The following is a 26953-nucleotide window of genomic DNA, read 5'->3' on the forward strand; positions in this document are numbered from 1 at the left end:
GGTAACAGGGACTGCATTATATAAAGATTTGTAATCCATGGTGAGGAGGTTGGATTTTATTCAAAATGCTATGACATGATTTGATTTTTATGTTGAGATACTGTTCTTGCTGCTAAATGGAGAAGAGTATGGAGGATGAGGGAAAGTGGCAGCAGGGAAATTCGTAGAGTGGCTATTCTAGTTCAAGTTAGGTTTTAATGCACTGAAATCACGGTGGCTGCAAAAATGAGATGTATAATTATGATGCAGGACAATTAGAACTTCTTGGCCAACTGAAGAAGAGGAAGGGAATTTGAGGAAGGGGGGTCAATCATGGATGATTCAAATGAGCCACTGCAGCACCATTTACCACAGTGAGGGAGACTGGTTGAGTAAGTGGATGAAGGTGGGGGAGGTTTGGACTAAAGACTAAAGTTAATTCAAGTTTGCTGGCCTAAGTCATAAACAATGAAATCAATCTGAAAGTGAAATTTCTATCTCATGGGATTAAAGTGTTCCCCATCCCTGGAGCATATACCAACAAGCTAAGTGACCACCTATCGTTAATATTTTAACTATGTATCAAGCAGAATTTCTAGAACTGATTTCTAGATGGTATCTGAAGACTTACAAAAGAAAGCAACAATTCCTGGAAGCCATCACTGGTTGAGTAAGAACTGGTTTTCCCAGATCAGGATCATTTCTCTTGAAGGGAATTTCACTTGCCTTCAAGCTACTGGAAGCTGACACAACATTTTTAAATAAATATTTTATTTAATTAATAAGTTTTCTTTTTGGCAGGACTACAAACATATAAATGGGAATACTTATATCCTGTTAAGAGACTGTTTGAATAACTTCTATGACAATCTTTAGAAAAGATGGAAAATGTAGGCTGGAAACTATTGAGCTAATAGGGAATTTGTATACCCACAGTACAGCTTAGAGCCACAGCACCACAGAGTAGTAAGTTCTCGATCTTGGTTCTCATCCCTCCCCCATGCTTTACAAAGTCCACACATTCCACCCAAAATTATTATCATCTGGGGGTCCCCTACCTTTCCTGAGACTCAAGGAGCTACAGAAAGTGACCATTACTGTTAAGAGTCATCCTAACCCTTACGAGGGTTAAGTGGATCAAAGTCTGAAAGTAGGTTTGAGAATTAGAACACATAAAGAAACGTATACTTACCTTATAACATTCATATTTATGAAAATCATTTTTTACCTGGAAATAGACTGACAGAGCACTCTGTAAACTTGTTAGAAATAATGTTCTTATCATTACGAGGTAGGATTGTTTGCATTTGGTCCTGTTTTCATTGTGTATCAAATCATACAACATAGTGTGAAGTTTTTTTTTTAAAGATTTTATTTATTTATTTGACAGAGATCACAAGTAGGCAGAGAGGCAGGCAGAGAGAGAGGAAGGGAAGCAGGCCCCCTGCTGAGCAGAGAGCCCGATGTGGGACTAGATCCCAGGACCCTGAGATCATGACCTGAGCCGAAGGCAGCGGCTTAACCCACTGAGCCACCCAGGCGCCCCAAAGTGTGAAGTTATTAAAGGATCACATTAAAATAACCTCCTTAGCACTTGAAGAGAAACGCTTTTTAAAAATGACAGTCATATTATCTCATTAGAAAAACGAAGTATTGGTATTACATTTTTGTTGATGCTTTTCTTTCGTGAAATGTTTACAACCCAAGAAAGGATCTCAAACAACAAGTAAAAGAAAGAAGTTACAACATAAATTCTTCAGCAATATTGAAACGTTCTACCAAAGGAACATTAAGAGGAACATTCGTGGTACTTCCATCCAAGGGATGAGAATGACTGCTACCAAGGAGGACCATTTGCCTTCTCCTTGGGCACCCTATGGATGGTATTCCAGCCCTCTCCGTGGTGATATTTGATAGCAAACCCCAGGTTCTTCTTTATGGTGCTAGCTTTTAGAGATCAGTTAGAGAAGAGGGCAGAAGATAGCTTGGTGTCTCCACACCATTCACATCCCTTCTTGTTGGAGAAGTACATCTGTGCTATGATGCGTATCAAGGGGAGCTGGTAAAATTCCTTGGTTCCAAATCATTCATTGCTTTCATCGGTATATCCATCAGACACTTATTAAGTACCCATATTCTGACAGACATGGCCATTAGTAGTGAGGTAAAAATAATGTGAAAAAAGATGGTCTGTGTCCTTGAGGAACACAGCAGTTTGGGGGGCAGACTGGGACACTACCAATCATGCTGGACAAGTGCTGTGGTACATATGCATAGATATCAGTACATGTATAGCTGTGTGAGACAGTGGAGCAACTGAGTCAGCCCAGAAAGGGAGCAGGGATGAGGAAAATTAAGTAGCTAGCTTAATAGATGGCACTGAGTTCACACACAAGTATCATCTCACCAAATTCTTTGGTTACAAAGGGAGCAGAAATGGAAATCAGAAAGAATCCAGGGACAGACTTTCCACTACCTCTATCAGATCCTAATCCCAGTACATCATCTGGGAAAGATTATGGGGGAGATGGTGTCCTGGTGTAGACCAGGAGACCACTTTGGGGTTTATAGAGTGGGTCTGCTGACCACCCAAACTAAAGAAACTTTCTTCTCCATACCTGTCTTTCGCACACTGTTAGGTTTTATTTTCCTCAAAGTAGTTATCACTATGTGATATTACTTTATTTGATCGATCGATTGTCCATCCCTCCCCAAAAAGACCTTGTCTGTCTTTCACATTGCCGTGTTCTCAGGCCTAAAACAATGCCTTATTTTACAGTGGGCACTTAATGAATGAGTTGAGTGAATGATCATTCACAATATCAAATCACAGCAGGCCGCACCTAAGAACCAGTCCTTCCATCTCCAAAATGTCTGTCAGATGTCTAATCTCAGTTGCCTCAGAGATCTTCCACTCTTTCTTTTCTTCATTTATTTCGGGGTGGGGGAGACTAAGGTGTGTGAGTCAGGGAACGGGGAGTCTTCTGTTCCATGCCAGCTATTTCCTCACAGAGCGGGAACTAGAAGCCAGATCTTCAGAATCCCAGAGCTCTTTAGCATTACTCAGCTACCTCTGGTTAAACCTATGAGGAAAGCAATTTTGGATTATTGCCAGGAATGTAATTTTCAAAGCCCCTAGGAAGAAAAGAAAACAGTGGGAAGCCGCTTCTAGAATTCAGATGAGCCCAACATCATCGTTCTCCTTCTTCGTCTCTGGGAGGGAAGTCGCAGACTTTGGAACTGAATTCTTAGGGCAGACCTGCAATATTCGGCTGTAACTATGGTCAGAGGAAAGCTGCCTACCTGCCGCGAGGACATGGGCTCCACATCAAGCTGGCTGTGATTTTGCACAGCTGAGTCCTTCATTAAAAATTAGGATTGGCAGCAGCCTGCCGCCATTAATTATATAAAGGTGGGTCACCCCTGTGCAGCTTCCCCATCTGCAGGGACCAGATAGCACACTGAGCTGATGACCAATCTAAGTATTTTGATCAAAACCGTAAGCAAGCCTTTGAAGATGTTAGTCTCTGAATCCAATTGAGGGAAATACTTCCCCACAGAACTTTAAAGAAACATGGCATTTTCTCACAAATGTACCACCGCCATCCACGTACGCCCATTCTAGACAGAGACCCAGAAGTTCTCGGAAGCCGGAACTCCCAGGATGCTGTCGCCAGGAACTGCAGGGAGGTGGGAAAGAATGAGGGAAGAGGATCCTATCACCTCCACCGAGGGACTTCTCAGAAGCCTTCACCTGCCAGAGGTTTGAATCTAAATAGAAGAAGCTTTTTGCCAGATGAGAAATGTAAACTGTGAGTGCCTCTCATTGCCTCTCATTCGTTTAACAAATACTGGGTCTAAGCCTTCTGGTGTGAGACTCAGATCTAGGCCCCAGGAATACAAAATAGATTAGGCTCAGTCCCTGCTTCAAGGTCCAAGTTTAGTGGAGTGAAAGATGAGTAAACAGAGGAGTACAGTCCAGCGTGGCAGACTCTGGGTCAAGAAGGGTCGGGGGACGTGGAGGAGAGCTCCCTGGGCCCAGACTGCACGGTGTCATTAAAGGAGATCACACTTCAGAATTTTTCAAATGAAGTGTCACATTTTGGAGACCCTGTTTTTTCCTCTTCGAAGTGGGAACTTTGAAGAGAATTAGCCATCCTGAGTTGTAAAAATGGAGGGATGTAGGCGATACTCGAGTGAATAAATTTTTAGGAAAGAGAAGCAAAGTTGAGACAGCAGGGCCCCTTCCCCGAACGGTGGTGAGCCACAACGCAGGCCTGTGAGTTTAAACCTCTTCTGGAGAGTTCACAATTTTTATGGTGCTGCTATCCCTCAGAATAAACCAGAGACTCACCTCGAGAAGGGCTGAGTTGAAACAGAAAAGTCTCCTCTGATTCAGAAACGAATTATCCCTAGGAGGTTGCCTTGTGTGTTTTTGTTGCAGAAATTGGGGTGTGTGCGGGTAATTGGGGGTCAGGAAACAGCCGCCCTGGGAACAATTGCAGGCAATTCTGCAATCACCTGGCTTAGCTTGAATTCTTGGAAGTAGAGCTTCTCTTAGTTTAATAAAAGGTTTCATGTATACCTTGCGGTTCTGTTCTTTATCCCTGATTTTTCCTCCTAGGCTTATGAATAAGGCCTCAGTCACATTTCTCCCTCTGAGACTGGCACGCAGCCCCACCTGCTCCGACGGGAGGCTGGGAGGTGCCTCGGGAGGAAGCGGTAGCTGTCTTCTGCCATCTGCTGGCTCCCTCTTCACAGCTGCCTTTGCATGGATTCTTAGAGAATGGAAACCACAAGCAGAGAAAGTGTGGGGCAGAGAAGGTTCTTGCTTTTATTTAAAAAAGAAGGAGATTTGAAGAGGGCTACCACGGTGGCATACAAGGGCTTTTCTCGTGATGGGGTTTGTGTAAAGATGTCACCGCTCAAATGAATATCTAAGGCAGTGATTTTTCTACGCAAGATCAATTTCATTCAGGGAGAACACAGCTGTGTGTTTTAGTTTACTTTCTTTGGTTTTGTTCTGTTTCATTTTCCTTGTGTTCTTACACCATCACCTTATAAGGCTGATCAAATAAGTTACTGCCATATCTCTATAGACTCATTTAAAAGAAACAGCAGCAACCTATGGTAGTGGAAACAGAGATGAGAGTAAGCAGACAGGAAGAAGGAAGGGAAAGGAGAAAAAATTCACGGTAAATCACAGTATTCTTTAATCGGTGTGGCTGAATTTTTGTTGTTGTTGTTGTTGTTGTTATTTACAAAGCTCTGACCCAGATGCCTGGGATACAAAAGTGAGTCAATATCGGGTCCCTTCTTTCTGGGATGTAAGAGTCCAGTGGGGATAAGTCAAATAGAGAATTAAGTAGAGAGAGGCACATGCTGTGGTCGGTATTGCAGTCAAGGAGCGGAGGGGAGCCCAGAGGAGGAACATCTGTCTACATCAAATTCGGGCTGCACTGTCAGAGAAAACCTCCTGGAGGAGGGGCCCCGAGCAGAAGTTTGAAGATAGTGACTTAGTGGAGACTGACGAGAAGGGCATTCGTGTTTCCAGGAGCACTGCTTCTTACCCTTCGTGTCACCTGCTACCACCACTGCCTTGAGAAGTGAGAAGTGAGACTCTGTATACAAAGCAGGAGAAAGTTGTTGAAATATTCAGTCTTAGACAAGGAGCAACTGATTCAGCCCAGGGTGTTGGGCCAACACAGGGAGAGGCAGGTGGAATCATTGTTGGGGGAGGGGTGTGTGTGAGGAATCCTGGACAGGAGACAGCCATTCTGGGACTTTCTCCGAACCTAGAAGAAAGGCAGTACTGTTTCTGTCCACCTGCTAGATATGGACAAACCCTTCCAGAAAAGTACAGTGAGATATTCAGAAACTCACAAGTGACATCCTCTCTTGGTCTATCTGAAACTTCTGAGTGACCTCTTCTAATTATAACAGTAACTATAGGCTCAAAGATCTCAACTATAGTGTTCTTTAAGATCCTAAGTGTGATGCCAACAGTAAGGAAAATGCTTAAGAAAGTATGGCATGCTGAAAAGAAATTTCAAAAAATAAATGAAAGTAAAAAAAAAAAAAAAAAAAAGAAAGAAAGTACAATACAGCATCCGGGTGAACCATTAGATGCCAGGGCATGGAAAATGATAATTTCGGAAACCGCGGTACGTGAAAATACTTGTACAAAAAATATCATAATCCAAGCCTAGAGGGAAAATATCCAGAAGGAAACAACATACTAAACTAATAAAAGTAGTATTTTTTTCCCTGTTGTCTGTGTTTTATATAATATAGAAAACCGTTATAATGAATTTTTAATACAAAAACGCCAAAAGGTGAAATGTGTGTCCTGATTAAGGCAGGCGCAAAAAACTCACCCTACAGAATTCATCCTAAATGAATTATCGCCATTTATGTGTTTGTTTCTGATATTTCAGATTCCATTTTCTCCCTAATTGTGTTTCAGTTTGTGTGGTCTATTCATTTTGCTTGTTAAGTCTGTCCTCCGTCTTCCCCTTGCCCACGCCCCTCCTCCCACCCTGGATCTGCGGGATGTATTGTGATGTCTGCCCGCTAATTTTGCTGGGACTGGGGCTGGTGTCTGGTTGGTGATTCATGTTTGTTCCTAAGTTGTACATCTGTGTTGGTTGCTTTGAAACAGTGCCCCAGGGAATATGAAAGGCCGTTTGTCTCACGGAGACGGCGTCTTTGCACCCGAATTCTTTATTGGCTTCTTCTGAATTCCAGCAAGTTCTTTAGGGGTTTAGAGTTTAGGCACGGCAAAGAATAAAGAAAAACAAAACAAAAACAAAAACAAAGGAGAACAGCAGGGAGAGAGTTTTGGTGTCTGGGTCTAGTCCCTGCTTACCCGGTAGGACAAGCTTCTTATATACCAACCCTGGGGACAGAATCCTTTAGGACATCCACTTTAAGGGGAATGCCTTGTGGATTTAAATTTTCTGCCCACTAGGAATGACTCTAGAAGAACATGGGGCAGAGTGAGGCCTGGTGGAAACTCTCAGTGGAAAAAGTTCTGAGACTTTGTTCGGCATACCCACTTGGTCCCTGCTAATGTTTTAGCACAGGAACACACATTCATAATGTTTAATGACCGCTACTGCATGGGCACAGACCAATTAAATGAACTCAGGCCATACGACTAAATCTAGAGGCCCCTGCTGTTCCAGGCACGAACCCTTTAGACCTCACGGGGGAGACCAGCAAATTTTGGAGGGCCTGGAGCAACGGCTGGCTGCCAAGGGTTACAAAAGTATTTCAGTGTCGTAATATCCATCAAGGCCAAACAGATCCATCCCAAATGTGAAAACTTGAGTGCACATGAAACTTCAAAGCTCATGCCCACTCTTAACTTTATATAGGGCCATGTTCACCTTTTAAGAACTTTCCTCTTTGTCCTTAAGAAGAGTTCAGAGCCAGCGTCAGGACCTACCAGTTCTACAAGATCTGGGTGGCACAAAGGAGCCCTTATTCACAAAGGAGCTCTTTATTTCGCTCAACAACTAGTAGAGATCTCCCCCAAGGAAAGTTTGCAAGTCAGCTTTTGTGATATTTTCACTTGCCGCAACGTAGTTGGCTTACAGCGTAGCTCTACCTCCAGGCAAGCAGAGATACAAGCTGGTGCGTGTGAGTGATTGCCCACCTGCCTGCTTGCCTGCCGTCTTTGAAAGGCAGCGCCATCCCAGACCATCAGACTGCTGTGAAAATCCATGCACGGGGGCCCTGAAAGCCCAAATACGTATTGGATTGTTGTGGCTCTTCCCGGTCCTTTTAACCAGAGAGTCTCACCCGCTGCTTCTTATCAGACACCTGGTGTTTGTAGGTTGGCTGAAAAGCAGCTTCTCAAAATGGTCTCCGGGGAAGCATTATAACCCTACATTCTGTTATTTCTTATTTCCCGTTTCAAAGAAGCCTATAGCTTCAGGGTAATCTGCTGCTTCTCCTGTCTTCATTCAAGATAACAGTCAAGGTTGCTCATAATCTTACTGATTCTCTATGTTACCAAACACAAATTGCTTTTGAACTCAGAAGAAACCTTTTGAACCTTTTGCGCTCAGGTAGCCAGCAAGCCATTCTGATATGCTGTGATTAGAGAAGTCTGGGGTTGTAGAGCAATAAGTTGGAAGACTTGGGTCTTCCAGTACTCAACCGACAAGCATGGTTACAAGCATGTAACCTCGAACAAGTGATCTAAAATCTCTCTAATCTTCCTCAAATGTAGAGTGTGGTCATACTGTACAATTTATAGCATTGTTATGAGGGGTAAGTGGAATCATAGATCAGAAAGCAATTTGTATACTAGGAAAATATAAGCAAAATTTACCCCCAAAAGAGCAGGTTGTAAAAACTAGTGAAAGAAAAGACCGTGAGTGCAGAAATGAATGATGGCCGCTGGAGGAGTATGAGGGAAGCCCACTCTTGTGGTCTAGCTTGGAGGAGAGAACATTCCCAAGTTCATACCTTCTTCAGGACCTCTCTGCAGAGCTGTAGCTGGAAACCACTGAATGGTTTAGAGAGATGTTAGGCAAGAGGGTTCCTGGCAGTTTAAAGCAAAGGTGCACAGGAGGAAAATGCATAGGAGATGATGGAGAGCATGGGAGGGACACAGTGCCTAAATGTGAAACCAGGATAGGGAGAGAAGAAAAGAGATGCGATCTCCAATGCTCCCATCATTGTGTTCATTGATTGGAGTGTGTTCAACTAACCTGGGCTTGAAGGTGCCTTCCTAGGGTGAACAGACCGACTAGAAATCCTAATGGCTCCCCTGTGCTAGAGCCAGTAGCTATACCCTCCTCCAGAGATAAAGCTCTCTATACCTGCAGGGTAATTTGACATCATCAAATTAATTAAGTCATTTTCTGTGGTTAAACTTGTGTATGAATATCAAGTCTCGGACTGGGCCTCGCATCTAATCAGCCAGTGACTGTGTTCCGGATAGCACTTTGTTCCTGAAACATTGAGAAATATGCATATTGTATCTTTAATGAGATCGTGATGTTTATTTATGGCAGGAAGAGCCCTCCCAGCTACCAAGACTCATTTAAGTGATAGCTCAGCGTCTGACACCTAGAGCTGTGTTGGATGCTGTCTCCAAAGTTGCTTATTAGCACCAAATGATTTTAAGTTTGGCTCGTATTCTGAGTAAGTCCAAGTTGCTCCTGCCCCTGAAAGGCCATGGGGCTTTGCTCCAGGGTTCAAATCCTGCCTCCACTGTTCACTAATGACTGGACTTCTGTGGGACTGTTTCCTTGGTACAAAATGTGAATAATAATGACTACAACTCACAGCTGTCTGGAAGGTTACAATGTTGCGTAGAGTTTGAAAGTTTTATGTAAGATGCCCGGCACACGTTGGTTCTCCAGGTATGTGTGTCAGATGCCCTCCTCCATGGTTATGTGACCAGCATTTTTTTGGTTTCTCTTAAGCTTTGATGTGGAAAATGGCCCTTCCCCAGGACGGAGCCCTCTGGACCCCCAGGCCAGCTCTTCCTCTGGGTTGGTGCTCCATGCCACCTTTCCCGGGCACAGCCAGCGCAGAGAGTCGTTTCTCTACAGATCAGACAGCGATTATGACTTGTCACCAAAGGCGATGTCAAGAAACTCTTCACTTCCAAGTGAGCAGTAAGTATGAGCCCTGGGTGGCCTCCTGTCTCACGCTTACCTCATCTTTAACCCGTCCCAGCGGCGGCAACAGCTGTTCCCCTCTCACCCGTGGGAAGGCAGGAGGAGACAAATTAACTTGAGCAGAGAAGACACTGATGATCCTTCAAAAAATTAGTGCTCGGCAGCAGGAGAAATATGTAGCTGGGGTCCCCAAGGGCATACAAGTCTCAGGCACAGTGTACACTTTTTCATCTGTTACCAATATATATTTTTTTTAATTGTCATTCAGCCTCATTTCCTGACCTGTTGAATCATTTATGGGTTGAGAACCTTAACACCTTTTGCAAATCCTACTTGAATTTTCCACAGCATGTGCCGTTTGCATGAGGCTATGGTGAGAAAGAAAAACAGTAGCTGGGGACAGGCCCCCTTTCTCAGGGGTCTTTGCTTGGTGAGACACATTATACATTTAATAAGCTGTCATCCAGCCATGTGTCTGCATCCCTTCTCTGGAACCTTAACTCAATGCCCACTTGTTGCCGGCTCCTTGGCGAGACACAACACACTCCATGCCCTGTGAAACACAGCTGATGGTTTTGTTTTGCTGCTATTAATTATAGATCTCTCATTTTTAAAAGAACAATGATGGGGTTGTATTACTCATTTATCAAATTTCTGAAACCAAATAAAGTTGGATCCTGGAATGCATGCCTTAAAAGGTTTCTGGGCAGACGTACAATTGTTTTTAACATTGTATGTTATAAAAATATTGGTAGCTCCCTAAAGTCTCCGGCCTGGAAATTTCCACTGGGCTCCCTTGTGCTGTTGGAAAAGAAGCTAAACAGGGTCACCCTCTTATGAAAGGAGCAGGGGACATTTTAAAGCTACCAGTGAGAAAGGTTCCCCAGGGGCATTTCTACCAACAAATTCTAACAGATGTACCCCTGGACTAAAATACCTCAATCATCGGGTGGGCCAAAATTCATGTGTTCTTCCTTCATTTGGCAAATACTTCCTGAATCTTTCCTATGTGCCACACTCTGGGGATGAAAGACTAACAAAACAGTAGAAAGATCGCAGAGGAGTTAAAAACAGATATTCTCAGAAAGGTTGCATGCTCTCAGGGATGTTACAGTTAATAAGAAATATAAGAGGAACACCCACGTAACTCTACTACAGAGTGGAAGGAAACACTGAATGAGCGCTTACCCCAGGGCCGGTGGCCCTGACATGTGTGTTATTTCTTTTCATCTTCACAACAGTCCTGTCAGGTGGGTTCCACCATTATCTCCACTGTACAGGTCATGAAAGAGAGCCTCTGAGAGACTGACAAAACTGCCCCCATCCCATGACTCTGTGCCATATGCTGTATCCCTTGATGTAGCGGAGTCGGACCATAGGTGAACCTTTTCGATTTGATTTGCCTGTGTTCTTCAAACCATGAAGTAGAATCTCTACCAGCTGGTAGAAAACAGATGAGTTCAGAGTCAAAGTGTCTGAGGTGGGAGGAGAGGTAACCACTTTGCTGCAGATCCTGGAGAACCGAGGATGTTTCTGACCAAGGTTGGCATGGGGTCTTGGCGGAGTCTACCTGGAATTTCCTCTTTTGCCCAGAAGCACCTCTTTAGACGTCATAGGTGGAGAGCATGAAGGTGGGATGAGCTGACGGTCATTAGAGCTCCGTTCACATAGCATCTGACAGCTCAAAGACTGGCTTTGGAAGGCAGCTCACAGTTCCCCTGGACTCTTGCCAAACAGCATAATGAGTCTCAGAGGCATTCTGAGGCTTTCCAGAAGATTCCAACTGAATTTCAGATTAAACTCTGAAGATTTTTTTTTTTAAAGAACCAAAAGTTATGACGAATTTTGAACCTGAAGAGACCTTAGAGATGACAGTCCAACTTATTCTATAGCTCTAAAAAGAGAGATCTAATTCTAAATGACTCTGCAGGTAGGGTCCCTAGCAGTCACCGTTTATCCTTTTTTCAGTTTAACCAACCAGCAAAAATTTCCCTCTAACTTAGAACCTACGTAGTGTTGCCAACTTTAAATTTAGGCAAGTAAGGATTGTATGTGTAAGTTATCTAGTATCACTTAAATTAATTAAAGGACAGCCCTTCCCAAAAAACACAGTGGGTGACGTAAAATCACCCTATTAAAGATACTGATCATAGAATCTATCAAAATCTTTGAGGGAATAAAAATGGCATGATTTTTTATTTTGCAAATGTTTCAGCATTACGTAAAACTTTTACATATTTGTCAGTTTAGAAATTTATATTTCTCAATACAAGAAGAGGAATTTGGATAATATCCAGATTTTTCCGGTATTTCATTTTATCGGGACCATGTTGGGAAGTCCAGTTTCATAAAAGTAGCTTGAACTTAACTGAAGTAATGCTGTCTAAAATATTTCACCTGATTATTACTCTTCAGAGTGAATTGAAATGAATAGAAGAACAGCAACCCCCAAGCCTCTCCCTGCTTTTCCTGCCTTCTACCTATGGAGCCAAGGAAAAGAAGGACAATGATAGGTCGAGTCTTGACATGAAGGCCATTGGGTGGGGGCTACGAGATGCTCCCTGCCCAGGAGCTCCTCATGTTCAACATGGCGCCCTCACGGATTTATGCAGGAAAGCTTGCCTAATTCCTCTGTCTGTAGTAAACCCCAGTGGTAGGGACAACACTGGCTTTTCCACATTTCTCATCTGAACACTTTCAGAAGAGTAAGAGGAAACATAGGCAGGGAGAATGAGTGAGAAGATATTAGGAGTAAAAATGTGAATAGAAAATTGGCTTTAATTTTTAACGACAAGAGAGATATTGAAATAAGGCTTTCTAGTAATGAAAACAAGATCATCATTGGGTCCCCTGAGGAAATTTCGGACGCTTTCCTAGATGTGGCAATACTCTGCTGATTTCTTTTTTGTTCCTGTGTTGTAGTCATCTCTAACGTAATGCCTTTGTACACTGAGGTACAGATTTCCCAATGGGAACATAAAGTACTGGAAACTGGTGAGACCAGTTATGTTACTTAAAACTGTGGAGTTTTGACAATCCATCTGCAAATCCACGGGGAAGGAAGAGCCGTATTTCCTTCGTTTGGTCACCCCATTTGCAAAGCCCTGTATAGACAGAGAGCTGTTTAAAGCCACCATTTGTGTGAGAACTAAGTGGTCTCCAGAGAGAGCACCCAAGGGAGATAAGACCTAAGGATGAAGAAGAAAAGCATTAATAACTGCTTATTTAAATTTAAGACCAGTTTATTAATGGGGTACCAAAAAAGTACAATGTGGTGTTTAAGACTTGAGTTATACCTACAGCCATCACACTTACTAATGTCATGACAGTGGCATTGAATGTCTTTTACAGTGTCTAAATTATCTGTAAATAAAAGTGCACATAAAATAAAAGTTCATTTCCTCTGTGCTAGGTACTATTTAAAGTACTTTACATCTGTTAACTCATTTAATTCCCATAATGTTACTTTAGTTGGTACTATAATTTTCGTGTCTTAAAAACAAAGACATTGATGCTTACAGAAGTTAAGTAACATGCCTAATAAATGGGTAACCAAGGCTTCAATCCAGGGAGTGTGGATGATTAAATCATATGGATATTTAGTATAAATACAGACTCAAAATGAAGATGAAAAATAAAAATAATGATACTAATCTCTGTTCTACCTACCTTTGCAGCTGTTATGAGGATCATATTCATTCTTTCTTTTAACAAAGACTTTCAAATTTAAATTTAAGGACGTGCTAACAAATAAGACTTTTCCTGTGTCTTCAGGGAAGCTAAAAGATTAGTCTCTATAGGCATTTTTTTTTTCTATAGGCAATTTTGATATCTTTGAAGAAGGGCAGTCACAGAAGGGTTGCAGAGGACTTTGGAAGGTCTGGCCAGGCAAGCGATAGACCACTTTGAGCAGTTAGAGCTAAGCTGGAAGAGCTAGCCAGGCGGAGGCTTATGCAGGCAGAAGGGCCATGTGCTCACTACTTTCTAGTTGTGGGAAAGCTCAGCTCAGTGCAGCTGAGGCAGAGAACGTGAGTGGATGACGAGGTGGTGGGAGGCAAGGCTGAAGGAGTGAACAGGCACCTCGTCAGGAAGCGCCTCTCCAAAGGAGTTGGTCTTTCTGCTGAAGGAAATCAGTGGGAAACTACTAAAGGTTTTTAAGCAGGAAAATACATAATCTGGTAAATGTTTCTGGAAGATAGTTCTAATTACAGTGAAGAGTGGCTTGTACAGTAGACAAGCCTGAAGACTGGTGCCCAAGAGCCAAGTGGAAGACTGCTTTGGTAATCCAAATAATAGAGGGTAGGGAACTATATTAGAGCAGATCCAGTGAGATTATTAAAAATTAATAAATATTTGCAAGTTAGCATAAGCAGGGTCTGGTGGCTGACTGTGGGGGGAGGTTTCAGGCTTGACCAACAAAATAACTGGTTGTGCCACATTTTAGGGTCAAGAACATTCTCTTGGGGCGCCTGGGTGTCTCAGTGGTTTAAAGCCTCTGCTTTCGGCTCAGGTCATAATCCCAGAGTCCTGGGATCTAGCCCAGCATCGGGCTCTCTGCTCAGTGGGGAGCCTGCTTCCCTTCCTCTCTGCCTGCCTCTCTGCCTACTTGTGATCTCTGTCTGTCAAGTAAATAAATAAAATCTTTAAAAAAAAAAAAAAAGAACATTCTCTTATCCCATGAAATAATGAATGTGAAAATGCTTTGTAAACTATAAGGTACATTATTCATTCTCTTGACTGCAATAAGGGGCAGATATGACTCTCCCCTAAAAATTCTCACCAGTGGGGAAGATAGACATGCAATTCTTTAATTATCATAATAACGATACCTACTACTAATAAGAATAACTATAACAAATGAGTAAATGCCTTTATGTGCCAAGCATTATTGTAGGAGTTGTACATATATAATAACTCATTTAATTCTTACAACACCCCAGTTTACAGATAAAGAAATTGAGGCCTAGAGAGGTTGCCTAATGTCCCATAGCTAGTAATTGTGCAATAGGAACAAACTAATGTTCTCTGGACTCCAAAATCTCTGTTCTTGTTTACAGGAGTGTATGTCTCTCTGTAAGAGAGACTAAAACCAATGTCTAAGGAAAATTCCGTGTGTAGGTATGACACAAGGAAAGACCAAATTAATGGAACCCAGAGGGTAGAGCTGAAGGAAGTAGCCTTTTTGCTTTCCAGAAAACCATTTCACTGTTCAGTGCAGACCTACCCTCACTTGAAGTTCTTGTAATGTGCTGGTTCTGTCACTAGATGTCGCACGTGCCCTGCTTCTGAACATCCCGCGTTGCCCTCTCTAGTGGTCTGGGAAATAAAGGACATCAGTTTTCACAATTAATCATAATTAATTTTGTTATTTCCATGTCATGTTACTCTAATCATCAATATATCAAATTATGATTAAAATTTTTAAAATAGTTTCATAAATAATCTGGCTGCACTCAGATAGGAATTTTGTTTTGTTTCTTTCCTCTACTGGGTATAAATTACCTATAAATTGTCAGAGCCTTTCCTCTAGCAGCTACTACCTGATGTACAGCATGAGCTTTTGCCATTCAGATCCTTTAAGGGAACCAACGTTGGGGACCCACAAGTCCATCTCTTGCTTCTGAATATTCTGCTTTCCTACACTCTGGAATTTCCATGATGATGAAGTCGTGCTGAGATGGTACCCTCTTAGTGTTTACTTCCCTTTAATCATTACGTTGTACCATTTTAGTAACTCCCCGTTCATGCAACAGTTCATCAGCTTCAGCTACTACAAATGCATAAGATCTGTTTATGTTTTGAGCTTTTATTGGCTATTTAGACTCCCAACATCCAGGAGCTTTAGATGACCTGTTAACTCTTAATTCTATTACCTTATGTCCCCACCTCACCGCAATGTCTTATGAACAGTGTGAACTTCATAGGCAAAATCTGAACAAATAGCAAGCTGTTCAGCCATGTAAAGTCCATCTCAAGAAAATGGCTTGGGAAGGAGCAGCTGACCGTACAGTTCACACCCTGCATTTATCACAACCGCTCCTCTCAGCACCTTCTTCTGTCTCTCCTTTGGCTTTTCTCCAGGAACCCTGAGGCTCTTTCTTGGGCTCCCTTTCTCTATATTCCCCCACCTCCAGAAGCCACTCCCTGCCATTGCTTTAACTTTCCCCCACTGTTGTAGGTAACTCTGAAATGTATAACTCCAGTTCCCATATTTCAGTCTTCCTGCTTGATGTCTCCACTGGGATATGAGAGAGGATTTTAAAATTCAGCTTGTGGGAAAGAGACACATCTCCTCCCCCATGTTCTCCTTACTTTCTTGTTTTTGCTCATGACTTCACTCTTTTCCCACACACCCCTTTTTTTAAACTGAAGTAGTATTTCTCTATGATCTCTGAGCCAATTAAATGCTGAGTCCTTGGCAAGACCCTTTAAGGTCTCTTCACATTGTCTTTTCCTGTTTCTTCCTGTGCCTCACCGATTTCTTCTCATCTGAATGATGGCTTTCTCCCCCTAACCATTCTTCTTCGTTCTGTTCTCTCTCCAGTCTCTTGGTGTCCATGGCATTTTACTTTCTAAAGCACTTTTCTGCTTGCCTGTCTCACTCAAAACCTTCACTAGTTCCTTTCTTCCAGGTGAGTTAAGGAAGTGTGTGAGTTAAGGAGTGTGGAAGCACCACTTCCACGACCGTGGTCCATACCACCCTTAAGATGAGTGTGGGGGACCTTCCAATCTTATCCGTGGGGGGGGACCTTCCAATCTTATCCTCTAGAAACATCTCCAGTTAATGGGTTCAGCTCTTCCCAAAGAGCCACCAAGCATCTCAGGGAGCATATTCCATATTTTCCCATTTCAGTGCCTTTGTTCTTGCTGTTTCTCTCTCATTGGTGGCATCTCGCATCCCTGTTTTTTAGAGCCTGCCCTTCAAGTTTCATCTCAAAACCAGTCATTCAGTCAAGCTTGCCCTACTTCCTCTAATTTGTAATTATTACCTCTCCTTTATACCCCATTAAATTTCCCCATTAAGTGTTTGTATTTCTCATTCTGTATCTGTTGCAGTGTTTTGAATATTTTTTCTGTCTCCCCTAGAATGCTGCAGTTGGGGGGGCGGTGAAGAGGTGGGTCATGGGTTCTGTATAATTCAATCTGCCACCTATGCAGGGTCATCATAAAATAGGTAATATAGTGGTTAAAAACACGGATTTTTGGACTCAAACAATCTTAGCTCTTCTACTTATCATGTGCTAGTTAAGTAGTGGCTTAACTTCTCCAAGCCTTGATGTCATCTTTAAAATGGTAATAGTAAAGGTACTTGCCTTAAGCCTTGTTACAAGAATTAAATGAGATAATATGCATAAAGTGCTAGTATGGGGCCTGACATAGGGTCATCATCCAAAGAATGTTCATCAGTGTTCTTTTCGTAGTCACTGTACAATGTAGTTGCACAAGAACTTGACTAGAGTGCATTAGAGGGGAACTTCTAGCTAAAGACCAAGATAGAAGGCAAAGTATTACATTAAATAAGACCCCAAAGTAAAAGCCTGTGTTAGGGAAGAGGCCTACATGGACAGAAGTATTGTTCAGCACTGCGTCTCTGCATCCCATATGATGATACAGGGCAGGTGCCTAATAATCATTTGTTGTGCTCACATTATTAACCAATAAGACACCATTTATGTATGGTGATCGTGAGGACAGAGAAGATCAGACAGTGAAGGAAGCTCATTGTCAACCAACTTCTGTGCAGCGGTCTTGACTCACAGATAGTAAGTTGGCCTGATTTTGTGACTGCGGCTAAGGACACTGTGTCTTCTAAGGACTTTATGGACAGCTTGCTGAACGTGGGCTTAGGTAGATTTATTGAAGAATGTGCCTGAGAAAGAGTGCATTTCTGAAAGCATCCTTTTGACTATTCCTAAGTACAGATTTGCATAACACTACGTACGGCTTAATCAGATCTTTGGGACAAAATGAGCAAGAGAGAGATGGTAATAGTAGGCTCAGTCTGTACACTCCCATTGAAAGCTTTTCCTCGGGTACTTTAAGAAAAAAAAGTTATATTAAAAACAAAAAGTAATGGGATTCCCAGACAGAGATCTGTGTTTAAATGGCATTAAGGCTGTGGTTCAAATCAACAAAAGCCAGGAAATCCAAAGTTAACCTTTATCCAGACTGTTAGGCCATTTTTTCCAACTCTGTGTGCTTGTGAGTAGCTTTCCCTTTGAATTTCCTGGCTCTGGCAACCAAGTCGCTTTGAATTACAGTATACCAGGTCTGCTGTTTAATGGGATTGTACCCTGAGGTTATAGGCTTACTTGCAAGTGCTTTTCTGTGTCACTGTAAGCCCAGGAGCCATGAACCTGGTATTTTGTTCTTTCAAATTCCTAAGGTTCCCGTTTATGCCCAGATCAGTCCTGCCCTATATCCAGGTAGAAGAACTTGTGGAACATTTGTGTTGATGACACTGATACGGTTTAGTATTACAGCTTATATCTCCTGGTTATAATTCAAATTCATTTTTATGTGTTTCTTTTCTTTCTTTTCACCAGACATGGCGATGACTTGATTGTAACACCTTTTGCCCAGGTATGTATTCGGCTGACCCTGGCTTGCTCTCTCTCCCTCTGCCCTGGGCGCAGTTTCTAAGTGTGGCCTCTGAACCTGCCCTTCATCTCCCTTTGTTCCTAATCATCCGGATCCTTGTCCTTCCAGGTCCTCGCCAGCTTGCGAAGTGTGAGAAACAACTTTACTGTACTGACAAACCTTCATGGAACATCCAGCAAGTAAGTATGGACGTTTTGTGGAGTAACGAATCCCTTCCATAAAGGCAACAACATTGAGCCACATTAAAAAGAACAACAACAACAACAACAAAAACTATCGCATGAAAATTTGTCCTGCAAACTGAGTTAGGACACGCGATGAAATTTGAAAATAGGATAGAGCACCGTAGTATTTTAGAACTGGTAAGACGTTAGAAATTAGTCTGAATCTTGTGAATCTTTGCATCCTTAACACTTAGTAGACAGTAAAGAGTTCAACGAATGGAAGAATGAGCCGAGGATTTTTGTTGACATTGACATTTACTACTTTGGAAAATATGAATACTTAGCAGTAACAGCCATAAATTCTACTAAAATCCTTTTGGAATAGCTGTTAATGAACTCAGAGATTCAAATGCAAGATTAAAGGTAGCAAAAAGATCAAGTCCAAGTTGCCTTTTTTTGATACTATATAAACAGGTTCATATAATTTGGTGAATAAGAGTGAAGTTATCTTCTTCTCTGCCCCCAAATAACCATATAACCTTGGTCATTTCAATGAATATTGCTGAACCTTGGTCTCCTCATCTTTATAATGAAAAGTTTGAACTCGATATTCCCGCACAACTTTCTCTTCCTAAATCATTTCCATCTGTGAGTCCAAGTGCTGTGCAGTTCATTATCCAGCATTTTAAAAGGTCATCACAGGACTCAGAAGGTCCTCGTATCAATGACCTCAGAATGGCACCCAAGGCACCTCATGATCCAACTCAAGTTAGTGCGATGGATGGTTGATTGGGTTTATATCTGATGCTGGAGACACAAAGCTAGAGACTTGCCCAGCCTCTTTGATAGTGATGCGCCCTGTTTGTTCATTTATTAAATGATTCGCCCAAGTATTTATTTAGTATATACTTGTCATCCATACATTCATGTATGTTTTTGACAAATATTTGTTCAGCACTGCCTTTTACCGGAAACTGGTAATGTAATAGTGACTGAAACAGACAAGTTTTCTGCCCTTTCAAAGCTTACATTCAAGTAGGAAGTTCCAGAGCATATGGTGGTGAATGATCAGCCCAGGTCTCTGGCCACATGGGATCACATTCTAACAACTGTGGTCTGATTTTTTCTTGCATGTTCTATTTCCCATCCTAATTGTGGACACTGTTCTCTCTTCCTAAACTGTCTCTCTCCACCTGCCTGTGATGGTCTGGCTAAATCCTGCTGGTCTCTTACTGCTCAAGTCTGGTATCTTACAGCTGGTCTCTTACAGCTCATCTCTGGTATCACCTTCACTGGTATGCTTCCCCGGACCCCACCGAGCCTGGCTGAGTGCCCCTCCGTGGCCCCAGAGCACTCTCCCAACCTCATCACACCGTTTATGGCTTTCTGCCCACCAGTAGACCTCACGTCCTTTGAGAGGCCCCTTTAGAATTACATTTACCCTCCTCAAATTTCCAAGATGTAGCAAAATGCCTGAAGCGTAGCATATGCCGCATGAATATGCATCACACATAGAAATTTTTGAACAAATAATTGTTGGAGAAAGACCCCCAGTGACTGGGAAAATTATTTTTTCAGAAGAGATTCCTTTTTTTCTTTACAGACTAAGGCCTCTGGGGCCCTACCTATTGATTGCATAACCCAGTCCAACCACTTGACAGTTAGTGACTTGGGTACAACTTCTCTACGTCTCAGCTTCCTAATCCGTAAAATGGGTTGCTCTAAGGTTGAAATGAGTTGATATTTGTAGAGCACTTATAGCAGCATCTAGCCCATTGTAGGTGCTCCATAAGTGTGAGCTATTGTAACTGATAGTTAATCAGTCTTCCTGAGTCTGGACAGTGTGACACTTTGGAGTTTTCACATCCATTATCTCAGTTAGAATCACCATAAATGGCAAATGCTATTGCCCCCACTCTGTGGATGAAGAGACAAAGCCTAGGGAGATTAAATGACTCCCACAGGAACATACCACTGCTGGTGACGGGCAGAATCAGACCTGAAGCCTGATATCCTGACTCTCACTGCAGTGTACTTTGTAAAGAAAAATGGTTGTTTTCTTCCTGTGTAGGGGAAAACCCAGTTCTTCCTGTGTTTTTCTTCCCTGGGAGTCTCCCTGAGTAACAGAAAACACTTCACTTCTGACACTCTGGTCACCAAATGTGTGGAGGTCCCCTATTCTTGCAATAACAAGCAAGTCTCGGACACCAGCTAGGTGTCCTACAATTTAACTTGGTTCTGACACTATCTACCTGGAGATGCCATCAGATCCTAGATTAAAGGCTCCATCCCACAGGACTGCATCTCACTCAGATGTCAGTCACCCCTCAGGTTATCACCTGTGCTACTCACCTATGGCATACATATCGCAGCTGCCGCAGACCCCTCCTCAGGTTCAATTAATGTGCCAGAGTGGCTCACAGAACTCAGAGAAACATTTATCTTTAAATGTTTCTTTAAAGGACATGATAAAGACACACATGCACAGCCAGACGAAGAGCTACCTAGAATGAAGCTGGGAGGGTCCTGAACACGGGAGCTTCTGTCTTCATGGAACGGGGTGGGGGGGACCACCCTCCTAGAATAGGTATGTTTGTACACCAGCCTTGAAGCTCTCAGAACCCCACACTATTGGGATTTTATGGAGGCTTCATCACATAGACGCGATCGATTATTAACTCTTGTTTTTAGCCCCTCTCCCCTCTCTGGAGGATGGGAGGTAGGGCTGACCAGCCCCTCCCTGAAGCCTACCCAGAGTTGCCTCATTAGAACAAAAGATGCTCCCAGTGCTCTTACCACTTAGGAAGTTACAAGAGTTTTAGGAGCTCAGTACCAGGAATTGGGGGCAGAGACCAATATATTCTATTTCTGTTACCTCACATCTTTGCATTTCTTATACCCATTACATCTTTTTGGTTATGGGAAGAAAGCTCCAAAGGTTTTTTTAACAGAGTTGTTTAGGAAGAACTTATGGAATAGATGAAGGTTAGAGAACCCAAAGGCAGAGACATAGGCTAGAAGAGTGTTTTCAGGAATTTAAGTATTAGGAGTGAATGGGGCACTTGTGTGGCTCAGTTAGTTAAGCACCTCACGCTTGATTTCGGCTCAGGTCATGATCTCAGGGTCCTGGAATAGAGCCCTGCTTCAGGCTCCTCGCCGAACGTGGAGCCTGCTTGAGACTCTCTCTTTCTCTCTCTTTGCCTCTGTGTCTCCCCCCACTCTTTCTCTCAAAATAAATAAATAACTAATTTTTTTAAAATGTTAAAATATTTGGAGCAAAGCCCTGGACCAAGAGATGATGGAGGTGGGAACTAGGGAGGAAAGATTAATAAAGATACATTTCAAAGGCTCCTTTGGTCTAGCAGAACTCAAGGTCATCGTACTGCACAGCCCCCAGGCAAGGATAGGGGATGTTTTCAGTTACTTTGTGTTGCAAGAACTTGAATATTCTTTTTCTGTAACTATGGGGGCATTCAGCCTAACCATGTTGAATAATAGGCTATGTCAGTTCAAGCTACTTTCTCGAGAATCAGGTCTTTCCACAGCTTTGAGGGTTTTGAGACACATAAACCCTCAGGAGCTAGAGTACCCTAAGACCACAGTTGTCACATAAAGAGCTGACTCTGAGTCCATTTTCACACTGTGGCTGAGGACCACTCTCCAAATCATGGCCCTTTACATTGCCTTTAGTCTACACCAAACCATACTCACCAAACAGACTAGATCTCCAGCAGTAGGGTAATTGTATCTGGTGATCTTTCTCCAATCCATCCCCATATTTCTACAGAGTTGATCCTCTTATTGATTCCAAGTTCTTGAAACCAACACCACCTAACCCAAGTTCAAGTCAGGGCACATGTACTACTAGAGTTCACCTGGAGTTGAGCTTGCCTGTCTAACTCAGGCTGAGAACTGAATAATGGGCTTCAGTTACAAGTGAAGCAGCCTAGCAGGGGCAAATTGGAAAACTGAGTGTTCATTTAATGCATTCCATCCTATTCCTAGTCAGTATCCTCAGAGAGAGAAAGAAAAAACCGAGGACAAGAAAAATGGGTCCACCATACTGAGAGCATTTCCCCCACGTATTCATTTGTCTTAACAACTGAAACTGTAAGATTCGTGGAGCTCACAAGTTGCTTTCTGGGGTATTTGACTTGGGTTCCAGGGGTGCCACTCCTTGCCCTAAATGTAACATTTAAGCCATAATTCTGTCCTTGGAATGGTTTTCTTGAGACATCTGGATAGTGTGGTTTATTTTATGAAAAGGACTCCCACATAGAACTATACTTCTCATAAGTCAAGATTTCCTTTATCTTTTGGCTCTTTGCTCTGCACAAAAATAGTTCATTGTCTGCCTGAGCTTTACCACCCAAAGGGTGAAAAATCTCAGTTTCTGTTGAGGTGATTTCCTTGCACTTCCATGAAATGTTCCATTGAGAGATGCTTGATTGGGCCTGTATTTCTTGGCTTCAAATTAAAACCTATTATTTCTTTAGTCCCAGGAGTTAATTTTGAAAATACGGCTTTCATTTAGAGCTGTTAATTCAGATAAGCATCCCTAAAGCATTTACTGGCTTCAGCTGATGGAGAAATCACTTACAAGTAAGAACACCCACCATTCTTCAGTCTGATCAGCAGGGAATAGAGCAGCTGGGAGCAAAGAGGTGTCCCCCGTCATTCAACTGTGCCTCTAACATCACAGAAATTACCAGTGGCTATCAGAAAGTCATGTAACATCTCTGTATCAACATTCTTCCGAGGCATAATTTAATCAACATGCATGTAATCTTTGAGAAAGAATTAATAACCACTTAATTTTGTTTTCAATGTATATCTTTCATTGCTTTATGTCCTTTGGCATGGGATTTAAATTAGCTGAGAATAATAAAATCTTGAGCACTCAGAGGGGAAAGAACCCAGCCAAATTTCCTCAGAGTAAGTGAGGAAATATATGTACAAGTGCTCACACAGGAGCTGGCACATTGTAAATTAGCAGTAAATGTCAGTTGCCGCCTGCTTTCCCCAAGTGAGGAAGAAACCGAAAGGTTCAGTGAGTTGCCGCGGGCTATGCAGTTGGAACGTGCCAGAGCCAGGATTAGGATTCCTGTCTTCTTATTCATAGTCCAGTTCTTTCTCCACTGTGCTTTTCAAGGCTGTAAAAAATTAACTGCTATGGCCAAATTATCCTTCATTTTAATATCACCATCTTTAATCCGGGCATATAACTTCTTATGATTCTTGTATAAGTTAGGGACCACTGGGCAACCAATGCCATTTTCTTCTGGCACTCATGACACTTTCTCACTGGCACTCTTCATGCCCTGTAAGCAATAATGCAGCTTCCAGAAGTCATTCATTCATTTAAGGTGTGTTGAGCCTCTTTGCACCAGGTCTTGGGAATAAGTGGTTCTTGCCTTTGCAAAGCTTACCCACACCGATGCTTATCTGAATTAACAACTTGAAATAAGAGCTAGATTTTCCAAATTAACTCCTGGGACAAAGGGATTTATGTAATTTGTGTCATTTTCAAGAAGTCGTTGCGAGAAACGGGTGCTGCGAGTAGATGAAGAAAGTCGAGATGCCCAAACATTTTAAGGTCCCCTCGTTCCATGTCTCCTTGCACAAAAGACTCTTTGGACCTCAGGAAGACAGGGAAAGCAAAATTATTCATGACATGTTATTAATCCAATGAATACATATTGAATACCTCTATCGTAGCAAATATATAAAGGTCAATTCCAAGGTTACTGAGATGAACGAAGTCCAGTCTTTGCTTAAATTTCTCGCAGGTGAATTGAGGAGACAGACAAGAAAATAGGAACTATAGGAACTGCAAGACAGTCTGAGCAGTGCTAGGACCGGGCAAAGGCAGCCAGCCACAAGTAGCACCGAGGGGGACTACTCACAGTGGGGAAGACACAGCTGAAGAAGTGATGGCTGAGGGGAATCCTTGTACAGGGAAGGAGTCTGCCCCTTACAAAGGGGGAAAAGAGTGAGCAAAGTGAAACATATGCAAAGGCCCAGTAACGTGAGCACATGCTGGGTTTGTGGGAATAGTGAGTGGTATGTAGAACTGAGACTGTAGAGGAAAAGGAAACCAGATAAAACATTCATGTGGTATTTGGCTCCTCAAATGATTGTCACATCAAGGGTTCATTCAACCAACAGTTCACCAACATCTATGGAGTGCCCACTATTTGTGGGGCAGGTTATCCTACAGAGGATATATGGAAAGGAGTTAGCACTGGATCCCCCTCCCATCAGTGGGGTCACAGACTAGTGGTGGGGGTAATGTGCACACATACGAGTTATAACAGGAGAAAATAATCCACAAAGATACAAAGCACCATGGGATATTAGAAGAGGGGTCCATTTTAGCTAACATGATGACATCTTTTGCAAAAGGTGGCATTTCATTTTGAAGGTACCATTCTGACACCAATTACAGTGTGTGGATTTTTTCCCTACACATCCAAGCAATTTTCCCTTACTGCCAGCTGAGTACCCTACCATTCAACTTAGGTCTGACACTGTCCACCTGGAGATAGCATCAGATCCCACAGATTAAGGGCTCAGTCCTGCAAGACTCTCCCCACTTCAGCCACCAGGTGCAAGTCCAGTTTGTTACCAGTGCTTGTGACCCACTGACTGTAGATCAGAGGCTCCCATGACCCACGCCCCACCCCACCCCACCCGTCCTAGGTTTTATTAATTTCCTAGAGCGGCTCACAGAACTCAGAAATATTTTACTAACTAGAATACTGGTTTATTATAAAAGGATATAATTAAGTCAGTAACAGCCAAATGAAAGAGACGCAGTCTCCTGGCATTCACTGTCCTGGAGACACTCCAAACCCAGTCCTTTTGGGGTTTTATGGAGGCTTTGTTCCATAGTCGTGATTGATCAAATCATTGGCCACTGATGACCGAACTCAATCTCCAGCTCCTGTTGTCTCTCCAGAGGCCTGAGGTGGGGCTGAAAATGCCAGCCTTCTAGTCAGGTGGCTGGTTCCCCTGGCAGTCAGCCCCCATCTTTAGATTACCTAGAGGCTTTCCATAAATCTCATTAACATAGCAAAGGACACTTTTTATAACTCTCTTCAACTTTCCAAGAGTTTGAGGACCTCTGTGGTAGGGATGAAGACAGAGATCAAATATACATTTCTTCTTCTAAATCACAACATCACAGAAAGGCAGGTGATACTGACATGTGTGGATTTGCAGGGGGAGAGCTGCCCTTCCAGAGGAATAGCCTGAGTGGTATCAGGAGAGGGATAGCACATGTTCACAGAAACATAAGTGATCAAGTTTGGCCTAGGCAAATATGAGTTAGTCCGCCCGTCCTTTCTTCCTTCTTTCCTTCCTTCCTTCCTCCCATTCATGTCGTTCATTAAGCATTCACTGAGTTCTTGGCATATGAAGGACCATCCTGGGTCCCAGGGATCCAGTAGTAACCAAGTCGTTCCTGTCTGCATAAATTTTATATTTAAACTACGGAGTTCTATATTGAACACTACTTAAGGCCCATTTTAATCAAAATTGTAAAGTGCTATTAAGGAGAAGCACAAGATACTTGAGATCAAACAGCCAGTCAATGGTTTGAGATGAAATGTCAGGAATTCCGACCGATAAGCTGGAAAAAGTATGTTGGGGCCAAAGAGCGGAGGACTTTGAATGCTAAGCTAAGGAGTTTGGAATTTAATCTCTTAACTTTTCCTGAAAAACAGCCCTCGGTATGACTGCAGGTGTTATCAGCAGATGGAATAGTGGAAAGAGAATGCACTTTGGGTTCAGGAAGACTCAGCTTTGAATCTCAGCCACGCCAGTTACAAGCCACGTGTGCCTCAGCGTGTTTCTTAACCTCTTCACCTGTGCTTCGGTTTCCTTCTTCTTAAAATGAAATGATTATATTCCAGTGGAAGCTAAGAAGGACCTAGCATGATGTTTAGCAGAAAAGAAAAGTAATCGTTGGAGGGCGATTGTTCTTCCCCTGCTACACAAGATCGTGTCAGGCCACGGAGGGTTTAAAGGCACTTTGCCTAGGATGACCTAGCTAGGAAATGTTCTGTACGTGTGGTCCCTGTCCGTCAGAGCCTGCAGCTATCAGGTGTGCTACCTAGAAGCTAGATGGCCCCTGATGGATCTGGGAAAAATATTTGTGGCCATCCCAGTAGCGAGACCCTTTCTCCACAATATCCTTGTAGGCCATTCTCTGTCATTTAGAACATGGCTTCCTTCCTAAAACGTGGTAGTGTATCAGAATTCACAGATCTATGTGAAAAATACAGATTCCCAGATACTGCAATAGCCTCTCCGGGGATGGGGAAGGGAATCATAGTTTTAATGGTTCGCCAAGTGAGTAAGACACTCATCCATACTTGAGAACCACAGACTGGCCTCGCATCTCCCTCTCTCACTTGTTGCTAATATCCTATTGCTTTGTACTGGGGCAGACAGCCCTCTGTTCCAGTGGCTCTGAAAATGGGCTCCCAGACCAGCAGTATTAGTACCACCGGGCACTTTTAGAAATACATCTTCTTAGGCTCCCTTCCCCCCCCCCCCCCCCCA

The 26953-nt window shown here is 42.8% G+C and overlaps 1 protein-coding gene across 6 annotated transcripts in view; it reads left to right on the plus strand.

Moving 5' to 3' along the window:
- The window catches only part of PDE4B (phosphodiesterase 4B), a 551888-nt gene that overhangs the window by 420336 nt on the left and 104599 nt on the right, over positions 1 to 26953 (plus strand). For all 6 annotated transcript variants that reach the window (XM_059375023.1, XM_059375021.1, XM_059375022.1 and 3 more), the window contains 3 exons: positions 9423 to 9617; positions 18167 to 18203; positions 18330 to 18400. In XM_059375023.1, coding sequence (XP_059231006.1) covers positions 9423 to 9617; positions 18167 to 18203; positions 18330 to 18400 — 303 coding nt within the window. The remainder of the gene's footprint in view (positions 1 to 9422; positions 9618 to 18166; positions 18204 to 18329; positions 18401 to 26953) is intronic.

Source organism: Mustela nigripes, chromosome 14 (assembly GCF_022355385.1).
Source record: "Mustela nigripes isolate SB6536 chromosome 14, MUSNIG.SB6536, whole genome shotgun sequence".
Classification (NCBI taxonomy): Eukaryota; Metazoa; Chordata; class Mammalia; order Carnivora; family Mustelidae; genus Mustela; species Mustela nigripes.